Source organism: Plectropomus leopardus, chromosome 10 (assembly GCF_026936395.1).
Source record: "Plectropomus leopardus strain MGB_pleo_1.0 chromosome 10, ASM2693639v1, whole genome shotgun sequence".
Classification (NCBI taxonomy): domain Eukaryota; kingdom Metazoa; phylum Chordata; class Actinopteri; order Perciformes; family Serranidae; genus Plectropomus; species Plectropomus leopardus.
Window position 1 is genome coordinate 16,718,598 of NC_142185.1, and position 10,354 is coordinate 16,728,951.

The 10,354-nt window shown below is 40.6% G+C and overlaps 2 protein-coding genes across 2 annotated transcripts; one reads left to right on the plus strand and one right to left on the minus strand.

The window, feature by feature from the left end:
- The first annotated feature begins 139 nt into the window (after positions 1 to 139).
- Positions 140 to 7,400, plus strand: prmt2 (protein arginine methyltransferase 2). The gene is made up of 9 exons (XM_088083148.1): positions 140 to 359; positions 459 to 650; positions 2,050 to 2,211; positions 3,150 to 3,314; positions 3,665 to 3,840; positions 4,670 to 4,799; positions 5,191 to 5,327; positions 6,263 to 6,437; positions 6,644 to 7,400. The coding sequence occupies exons 1-9, from the start codon at positions 273 to 275 to the stop codon at positions 6,674 to 6,676; spliced, it is 1,257 nt and encodes a 418-aa protein (XP_087939274.1). The 5' UTR covers positions 140 to 272; the 3' UTR covers positions 6,677 to 7,400.
- LOC121949516 (uncharacterized) lies at positions 6,500 to 10,327 on the minus strand. Its single transcript, XM_042495230.2, has 2 exons — positions 10,173 to 10,327; positions 6,500 to 8,681 (listed from the first exon to the last, which is right to left on the minus strand). The coding sequence occupies exon 2, from the start codon at positions 8,621 to 8,623 to the stop codon at positions 7,586 to 7,588; it is 1,038 nt and encodes a 345-aa protein (XP_042351164.2). The 5' UTR covers positions 8,624 to 8,681; positions 10,173 to 10,327; the 3' UTR covers positions 6,500 to 7,585.
- Between the last annotated feature and the right edge of the window lie 27 nt (positions 10,328 to 10,354).

A 10,354-nucleotide genomic window follows, 5' to 3' on the forward strand; every position in this document is an offset into this window, starting at 1 on the left:
GCACACACAATCTGGCGAATCATGTTTTTTGGGGATCCTTCAATTGCATTTGATTTACAATTCCCATATTTCCGACAGCACGTGAAGGCACGTTAACGTCAAAACAGGAAGTGTTCGTTGCATGCCAGTGGAAGTGTAGTTATGATGGCTTTACCGCTCATTTCACATTAATATACAGTTTTTCTTTATTTGTAGAGACTCCAGTTATTTCTCCTGAGAGGATAGTTGCAAGTTATTACACAGCAGGCGAGTCGAAAGAACCGCCGTTAGTCATGCAGGCAGTGAAGGAGGAGGAGGAGGATGCATCAGCTGAAGAATATGTTGCCCTGTCTAATTTCACTGGAAGTGGCAGTGACCAGGTTAGAGACGCACACAGACATTGGGCAGTCTAATATCAGCACATATTTGCTGAAAAGTTGTGTGTGGCTCTAACTGTGCTGCTTTTTTTCCCCCCGCAGTTAAGTTTCAGCAGCGGGGACAGACTGCTCGTGCACGCGAAGCCCTCAGCAGAGTGGTGGTGGGCAGAGCTGCACGGGGTCATAGGTTATGCTCCTGCCAGCTACCTGCGCCAGGAGGAGGAGGAGGAGGAGGACCCCTCTCTGGAAGACCCATGGCAAGATGAAGAGTACTTCGGCAGTTATGGGACACTGGTCAGAAACTTGATTGTAATATTCTTTATGAAGTGATTTTGAGAAACATGCATTTGTGTATCAGCATAACAAAGTTAGGTACACAAAAATGTATGTAAACCATTTTGTGCAGAACCATAGTTTTGCTGTTGAACATTAAATGATGAACAATAAATTAAATATTTTTAAGGAAGTTAGGAAGAAAAAGAGAAAAAGAAACCTCAGGAAGAGCAGCTGAGCACAAGAAGTGCTGGTAGAAAACCCCAAATTGATAAGCTAATTAGATCTCAAAGACTGCTGTCCAGCCATTTACTTTTAATCCTCTGCAGGTCACAGACAAAGAAACTCCAGCGACACATGTAGTGTTTAGAACACATGCTGCAATGTGTTAGTCTTGCAATAAAAATGTTCTAAATACTTCCATAGTTGCTGGAGTTTCTTCGTCTTTGATTTATCTCTGCTCTCCATGTACCTTGAAAGTAGGTAAAGTTGCTCCAGAAACCCTCCCCTTGCTCATACAAACCTCTTCAGGTCAGCATTTCCTAGAATGCACCAAGCGGCAAGAGGTTTTAGAACTCGCCCTGCCTCTATTACAAAGTGGAAATTGTTAATAGTTTATTTTTATCCCAAAAGTTGTGAACTTTGCAACCACTACTCTTCCTAGGGCAATAACTAAAGTGGTGATGGATTAGCTCTCAACAAAGTTTTCAAGTCTGTTCACAGTGATTGTCATTCTGCACTGAAATTTAATGAAAACAATAGCTGCCCAGAATTTAAAAAAAAATAAATTATGTGGTGGCATGCTCAATTTTGCATTGAAGGTCTAGTGTGTAGGATTTAGTGGCATTTGGAGTATAGAAGAACTACAGTGGCTGACGTGAAAACACGAATGGCCATATTCCGATTAGGCAAAACATTAACACCACTGACAGATGACGTGACTGAAATTGATCATCTTGTTACAATGCAATGTGCTGCTGGGAAACCTTGGGTCCTTTGTTCATGTGGGTGCCACCAGCCACAGTCATTTTGTGTATTTTAAATATTCATATTAAAAACACACAAAGTTATTCAATATAACTGAAATGAATGAAATGTGATTTCACAACAGCATTTTCTCAATGACCATTTTATTTAGTAATGCCACTTTTATCACACAGTCTTAATCAAAGTAAACAGCTTATTGTAGTTAAGTTATAACAACTATTTGATTATTTCAAACTGTTTTTTTTTATCTGTATCTGTAATACATAAATAACTCATAATGTCATCTTTATTCAATATGTTATACTTTTGGTCTTAAAGGACAAAACTGCCAATACTGTCTTGACTATGTTTGTCACACATTGTACTGATATGAGGAAATCATATCAATTATTCTGTTTTATATGTTTTTTGGGGTGGGGGGGTCATCACACAGAGGCTTCATTTGGAGATGTTGTCAGATAAGAGCCGCACTGAGGCGTACCGGCAGGTTATTATCAGCAACAGTGCCTCCCTGAGGAATAAGGTGGTGATGGACCTGGGCTGCGGGACTGGAATCATCAGCCTGTTTTGCGCTCAGCTGGCACAACCCTCAGAGGTAACGTCAACAGCATGGCTGCTGGGGAAGTTACTCAAATGCTGAGGCTCTTTCACATAAAGACACCGGTTGCAGGTTATGCAGTCCTGGACCATACAGTGTATGATCCAGTGTTTCTCAAACTGTGGGGCAGCATAGAACTACTGCAGATGGGGCATAGATAACCAGGGACAAAATAAGGGGTGATGCGAAGTTAAGAAGTATGATTAATTTCTGGATGATGGTATCATGCTAACCTTTATTTCACAAAAAATCAACATTATCCTTTTTTATTGGTTGATCCCCCAAATATTGTTAATAATTGATTAAAAAAATTATGGGGTGTGGTGTCATAAACTTTACTTTTTGGCCTCTGAAAGGGAGGGCATGACTGAAAAATTACTGGTATTGTCAGTTTGGCTCAGATCCTTAATTGTACATCAACAAAAAACATGTAGAGAATGTCATGGAGATTTCTATTTCTGCATCATGCATGTGCAAACGTGTTCATACCTGTAGGTGCAAGGGGATGGACATTTTTTTAAAAATGGTCAAAATTAACGCAGCACAATCAGAGATATTGTTTTTTTTTTAAATTCCACACCCTCTCTCTTGTGAAAACCTGGTGCCTGTTTTAAACGCAATGCAGCTTGACAGCCGACAGTTGAGATTTGGGTGTGATATGCTTTTTGCAGCTGATGTGGCCAGTTGTACAACTATATATTAAGTAACGTACAAAAAAATAGAATTTAGCATAATTCATTTTTACCCAAAAATGTATTCCAAAGTTCAGAGTTCATCTGAAATGATAATACAATTCTGGAGAATGTGCCAGACTACTCAGTTTACTCACACTGCACATTAAACACTGGCATACTACTCCCATCTGCTGGACAACAGTTGTCACTAAATGGCAAAAACATCATACAGTGTCCATCTTTTTTTTGTTTCTTTTGTAGGTATATGCCGTGGAGGCAAGCTCAATGGCAGAGTACACCAGACAGCTGGTGAAGCAGAACGGCTGTGAGGAGGTGGTCACGGTGCTCCAAGGACGAGCTGAGGAGATCGAGCTACCTGAGCAGGTGGACGTCTTGGTGTCTGAGTGGATGGGAAACTGCCTGCTGGTAATAATGACACTGTCATTACTAATAATACAAACTACTGTGTGAAGATTTGTTCAACTTTAGATGCTTAATCTCAGTGTTATTACAGACTCATTGGATGTCAATCATGCTCCTCTGCTGTCAGTCTCATTCAGGTTTAAATATACTACATCACCAAAGTCCGTGCATTGATTGGCTGTCAGTTTGCGTCTTGATTTTAAAATTCTTGCGCTTGTTTTTCATAGTCTTACACCAGCATATAGTAATGACATTTTTATTATCTTTCTATCTCATATATTGCATTAACCTGAATACAGGTGATATGTAAACAATGTTTGTGTGATTGATCATGTTTCCTTCTTCTGGTCTAGTTTGAGTTCATGGTGGAGTCAGTTCTGCTGGCCAGGGACCGCTGGCTGAAGGAAGGCGGTGTGATGTGGCCTTCGTCTGCGGCCCTCAGCTTGGTGCCGTGTCAGGCCAACAGCTATTATGCAGAGAAGATGGCCTTCTGGGAGCAGCCCTACGGTCTGGACTTCACTCCTCTTCAGTAAGGGCCATTAGTCAGCTGTTCTCACTGAACATTGTCTTGACTCATATTTTTTATGTACATACTCAGATTTCACTTGCAAAATGACTTAATAGTAGTCACACCATGTTACCTTGAGTTTCTGAGGAAAACATACACATTGCGGCAGCACGGTGGTGTCGTGGTTAGCACTGCTGCCTCACAGCAAGAGGGTCCCTGGTTTGAACCCGGGTGGGAAAGGGGTTCGGTCCATGGGCGGGGGCCCTTCTGTGCAGAGTTTGCATGTTCTCCCCGTGTCTGTGTGGGTTCTCTCCGGGGTCTCCGGCTTCCTCCCACATTCCAAAGACATGCAGCTCAGGTCGACTGGTGACTCTAAATCGCCCTTAGGTGTGACTGTGAGCGTGAAAGGTTGTCTGTCTATATGTGTCGGCCCTGCGATAGTCTGGCAACCTGTCCAGGGTGTACCCCGCCTTCCGCCTGATGACAGCTGGGATTGGCTCCAGCCCCCCCACGACCCTTGCAAGGACAAGCGGTTACAGAAAATGAATGAATGAATGACTGAACATACACATTGCAAACATACTGATCTATGACTGATCTGGGAACACATCACAACTATATTGAACATCCATTTATAAATACACAAATCCAAGGTAATCCAAGGTTCATTTATCCAGTCTAAATAAAAGAAAAACTGCTTTTGTGCGCATTAAAAAACGGTAGATTTTTTTACTTTAACCTTTGATAATGGAAGCAAACACAAAAGTGCTGTGCTTGGATTTTTGTGTAGTGTTGTCTGTGGCAGCAACCTCATTTCACCATAGTGTTGACCAACATTTCATCTTTGCAGGCCCTTGGCTCAGCAGGAGTTCTTCACCAAGCCAAAGTTCAGCCACCTCATTGAGCCCAATGACTGCCTCACCGCTCCCTGTGATGTCCTATGCCTCGACATGTACACTCTGCAAGTCAAAGACTTGGAGGTATTGTGTGTGTGTGTCTGTGTGTCTGTGTGTCTGTGCGTGCATGTGAGAGTAATATTTCCACCCTCACACACATTGATTCAAGATTCAAGATTCAAGATTCAAAGTGTTTATTGTCATATGCACAGTATGGAAACATGTTTCCCTGTACAATGAAATTCTTACTTTGCTGTCCACAGAATGCCTAAAAAACGTTTAGCAAATATAAAAGAAATATGAATAGAAATTTAAAAATTTACAATAGAAGAAATTTAGAAATTTGCAATAGAAGTAGGAAGAACAGTGCAAATAAAACAGTACAGTGCAAATTTGAACAGTGCAATTGTGCATGTGCAAACGGAATAGTAAACTGCAATATTTAACTGAGATAGCCCTGTGTTTCATTTCTCAGGAAATAAAGGGTCAGTTTCATTTCTGTGTGGAAAAGTCTGGTGTTTTCCATGGATTCACAGCCTGGTTCACTGTTCACTTTGAGAGCCTGGAGACGGGAGGCGCTACAGTGGAGCTAAACACCGGACCTAATTCTGAGTAAAATAAAAAAACACTCACTCACTCTGTTGTGCTGCTACAGCATGAAGAAATATTCGCTAACAGCAGTGCTCATGAGCCCGAACAGCAATGTTTAACAGCCCATACAGATAATTCAAATTATAAAATTACTGAGGGGCAAACATATAGGTACTGCAAAAAATGTCTGCATGTATCTCTGTTATAGGTTGCAAATAATGTTCCAATACTCTTAAAAGATTTGGAAAATTTGAGCATGGAAATGTAAGATGGTGGTATTTTATTATTGTGAAAATGTTATTTAAGCAGTGGTACACCAGCAACTCTGTGTTCTGTGAGGTAAAATTTCTGTGTCTGTCAATGGAATGTTGTGGCTGTGGACGGGAGCAGCAGCAAGGCATATTTTAGCCTCCTAAAAGGACCACCTAAAAATATCCATATCACTTTAAGGGTACTATAGATTAAAAATATTTTACCACTCTACCTTGCCGTCAGACAGTCCTTCATGATGAGGAACTGAAGCTGTTATACTGCCCTCTTCAAAGCCACCAGACTCCACTGACAACAAAAGTAGCATTACATAACAGAACATGGGAGTTTCTGGGTTACTGCTGACTTGATCATTTAGTTTGTTGTGTTTTTTTGTGACTTTTGGAACTTAACATGGTGTCGACAGCAGTATGTGGGTCTATATATTGCAATAACATTGTGAAGAAAATTGTCACGTCATATAGGAAAATGTTAGAGGGGTGTGGGAAAATAGCATTTTGATACTAAAACAGACACTAAAAATTAAAATTTTACAATATGAATATATTAGCAAGACTACTGGAATAATACACAAACCTTCAAGAAAATTATGGAGCCACCCTTGAAATCTAAAAAACAAAGTTTACAAAGTGTCTTGAAAGAGCCATAAACTGCCAAGCATGACAGTAAGACTCTTTCCTCTGCAGGCCAACACACTGGAAGCAGACTCTGTTCATGCTGGACAGGCCGGTCAGTGTGTATGCTGGAGACTCCATCAGTGGAACCATTCTCCTGCGCAGGAACCCCGTCTGGAGACGCCACATGACCGTTACCCTGCACTGGAGCATCAACAGCAGCACAGAGGACACAGACAGCTGCCAGGCAAGCATTTCATCTTAAATGTTGCACTCTCCTAATCTAATTCATTAACTATGTCCACACAGTGGTTTGTAAATTGTTTTATTGTCTTTTGCAGCATGTGGTTGCATCTCTCACTCTCATGCACTGTGATTCCCAAGGGTCTCATTTTTTACTTTCGATTTGTAAATGGTGTCCTTCAAGTGACTTTTTTTGCTCTTTGTCCGTAGGTTGGGACAAAGAGTTTCCCCATGTGGAGGTGACAGATTGTCATCGTTGGTGGAGATCCACAGGAAAACAGTCTAACACATCTCCTGTTGAGTTTTGGGTGAGAGAGGTTTCAGCTGTGAGCTGCTGCTGACCTGGAATAAGGTGTGACAGTCAAAGGTGGTCCATCTGATGGCAAATGCAGTCCCACATTAGCCCCGTAAGTACAGGTGTAGGTGATACAGCACAGTACAAACCATGTTTTAAGGAAAGAATTTACAAGCTGAGAATGAACTGTGGAGCGTTACAGTATTTTTGATTTGAGCGCTCACTGGCCTAAGTGGAAAAAGAGGCTTTATAGAGGACAATGTCTGAAACACACAAATTTGTTTTGAACAGATATGCGGTCTCAAGGTGCAACAAAAGAAATGGCTCAGTCCTCCACACTATGCTTTTATGATTATTTTCTACTCTATGTGCATATTGTTTTACAATAGGCATTTAATTTACATTGATGGTACATGGATCAAGTGCTATTGTACATGCCAGTAAGCTTGTATGGGTTTAAATAAACAACAGATTAACCATGAACTATAATGGTTACAAATATTTTTTTTATATTCACAGAGTGAACACTTCACGCCACTGACAATTCTACTTAATTGTTAGCCTTACAGGCATTAAAAACAACATTGTGGTACCTAAAAATATACATAAACAATTAAAATAAATTCTTTAAAATAAAATAACTGTACAATTAATAAAATCATGTTGACATAAAATGCATGACTGTATCATCGGAATTATTCATCTACATATTTGCTTGTTGTCCCTTTCTCTGATCACTTGTAAACATGTAACTTTTACATCAACATGAAACTACTGTCCTGCATTTATTACTACTATATGCAGTGGCACATTTCTTAGTTAAAGACCATTTTTATCTCAGTAGATGCACTCCTTGGTCATGGCTCCGTCTTACTCTTTGCTTTTGCTCTGGCACGCGTGTTGACCTCTGAGGATAAAGGCTGAGTGGGTAAGGATTCAGGAGAAGGAGGCCTTGAGAGTGGGACAAACAGGGGAGGTTTAACAACTTTGTCTTTAGCCGCCTTCGCCATATTCTTTTCCCTTTTCTGCCTTAAGTGTTTATCGCAGTGGTTTACAAACGTATCCAGCTTGACAAAGGTCTTGTTGCACACTTTGCAGTGATAAGGACGCTGTCCCTTTTTGAGGCGTATGTGCAGCCTGATGTAGGATGATCGTACAAAGGTGCGGCAGCACACACCACACTTCAGATCCTCTGAGCTACTCTGTGTCTTCTGGGGCTGGTTTATTGCTGGTGGTTGTACCGGTGGTTTGGCATGCCCAGATGCCTCTGCGGCCTTGTGAGAGAGCAAGAGTGACAGAGAGCGAAAACCCGCACCACACTCCTCACACTTGAATTGCCGCTCTCCTGTGTGTAGACGAACATGTGCCAGGAGCCCAGCCTTCTGCGTGAACGACTTGTCACAGTGGGTGCACTTGAAGGGCTTCTCGCCTGTGTGGAGCCGTTGGTGGGTCTTCAGATGTGAGGCGCGGCCGAAGGTCTTACCGCACTGTGGGCACTTAAACGGCCTGTCCCCGCTGTGGATTACTTTGTGTGCCATCAGGTGGGAGGACTGATGGAAGTACTTGCCACAGGTGCTGCATCTGAACTTCCTCTCCTTGTTATGAGAGGCGAGGTGAAGGGTCAGGTGGGCGGAGGAGATGAAGGTTTTGGAGCACAAACCGCAGCTGTGAGGGTCCAGACGGAGGCGGCGGTGTGGACGTTGCCCATTCGGGAGGCTGCTGCCTGCCTCGCAGGATGAACATTTGGAAGGACTGGCTGTTTTGTGTACACGCTGCTGTTTCAGAGGGGCTGTTTCAGAAGTGTTAGTTGAATCAGAGTTGGGCTCTGGTAGCCTGCATCCGCAGTCCGAGCACTTTTCCGTTTGTTGATCTTTATCATCGGTTTTATCCAACATGGTGCAATTTATAACGTGAGTGGCAGGGTTTCCACTTTTTCACACATCATAGGAACATCTGAAAGTGATAAAGACATTTGTTATCATGGATGGATTACTGAACAGGCCTACCAAGCCTTCAGCTGCAAAATGTCACTCAAATGAACATGTACTGATTAAGAGGATCCTCAAAATGACCACAAAGAGATGCAAAGAGACACAAATAACTATAACAAATGTGTAACACAGCCATAAAGAGATACTAATTGACTACAAACAACCACAACAAGACACAATTTCTACAACACAACAAAAATCACAAAACTAAAGAAACAAAACCATAAAGAGAAAAAATGACCACAGAGACAAAAAGGATCTGTAAATACACACAAAGTAAGTACAAAAAGACAAAATTATTACAAAGCGACACAAAATGTAAAAAAAAAAAAAAGAAGACAAAATTAACTCAAAATTAAAAAAAACTAAAGACACCAAAATGACTAAAAAAACAACTACAAATTGAGACAAAAAGACCACAAAAAGATGAAAAGGAACTTGAAAGAGACAAAAAACAATTATAGAATGGGGGAAACAACAACAATGTGAAACAAAGTGACAAAAATGAGAGAAAATTTCCGCATAGATATCCCAACTACTACAAAACAGGTTGCCAGACTACAGAAAGGCACAAAATTACTACAAATATGCAAAACCATCACAAAGTCTGTGTCTTTTAACTATATTTAACTTTTCATATCTATGCCCAGGGGCCTTTGTGTCATAATCCACCCATGCTTGTTATGCTTTGCCGTGATACAGCTCAGGGTAGACATGCATTAACTACTTGAAACCTGTGCTTAATTTCTTTCAAAAACACAGGAAGAAGGCACCAAGCAGCTGAACAAGAAATAGCCCAAAAATTAGCAAGAAATTAGTGAAAAGTTACAACAAAATTACCTTAAAATAATAAGAAAAAAACAAGAAAAGTTAAAAAAAAATCAATCAAGCAAACAAAAAAAGAAAATGTGCTAAAAAAACATTTACAAATCTTACATAAATAAGAAAAAGACAAATCTGTTTTTCTAGACATTACCCTAGTTTTTTAATGCATTATTATTATTATTATTATTATTATTAATAACAAATCTTATTTAATAATCCAAGTTAATTTTCAGATCACTTTGCATGATATATTTTGCCAAACTGCTCAATATTTTTGTGTGTGCTTTTGAAAGAAATAAAACCAATTTTCTCAGCTTTCAGATGTTTAAACATGCGTATCTCAGCTAATTACTAGGTTAACACAAAGGCTAAATTACGGATTACTTTTTAATTAGTTCCTCGTTACTGAAGCTATACTGTATGTCACTGCAAGAAAATACAAAGCTGGTCTGATTACGTGGATCACTGAACAAGCCAAAATACTGTAATCGGCATGCAAATCTGACAACCAGAAATAATACACTAGCTCGCTTGACAACCGATCAGCTGTGTCGTAGGCCTCGCTTCGCCCTAAACAATGAAATTGCACGATGGTAGTAATGGCGCATTAACAAAGTGTTTTACATACCGCGTTCATTCTTCGTATGAATTAATGCATGTATTGAAAATGATTATCTTGTAAACGGAGTTATACATCTCAATAACACTGCCTGGTTAACAACGGACAGAGGAGATCGTATTTCATCTGCTATGGTTTCCTGCAAGAAGCAGCCCGGTTTTAGCAGAGAGACGCAGGCTGCAGCAGCATCT

Bases quoted from the DNA above. Each gene is read 5' to 3' on its own strand.
- prmt2 (XM_088083148.1), top strand. From the start codon at position 273: ATGCAGGCAGTGAAGGAGGAGGAGGAGGATGCATCAGCTGAAGAATAT. The intron at 651-2,049 runs GTCAGAAACTTG...GTCATCACACAG, and splicing joins TCGGCAGTTATGGGACACTG to AGGCTTCATTTGGAGATGTT. The intron at 2,212-3,149 runs GTAACGTCAACA...TTTCTTTTGTAG, and splicing joins AGCTGGCACAACCCTCAGAG to GTATATGCCGTGGAGGCAAG.
- LOC121949516 (XM_042495230.2), bottom strand. From the start codon at position 8,623: ATGTTGGATAAAACCGATGATAAAGATCAACAAACGGAAAAGTGCTCG.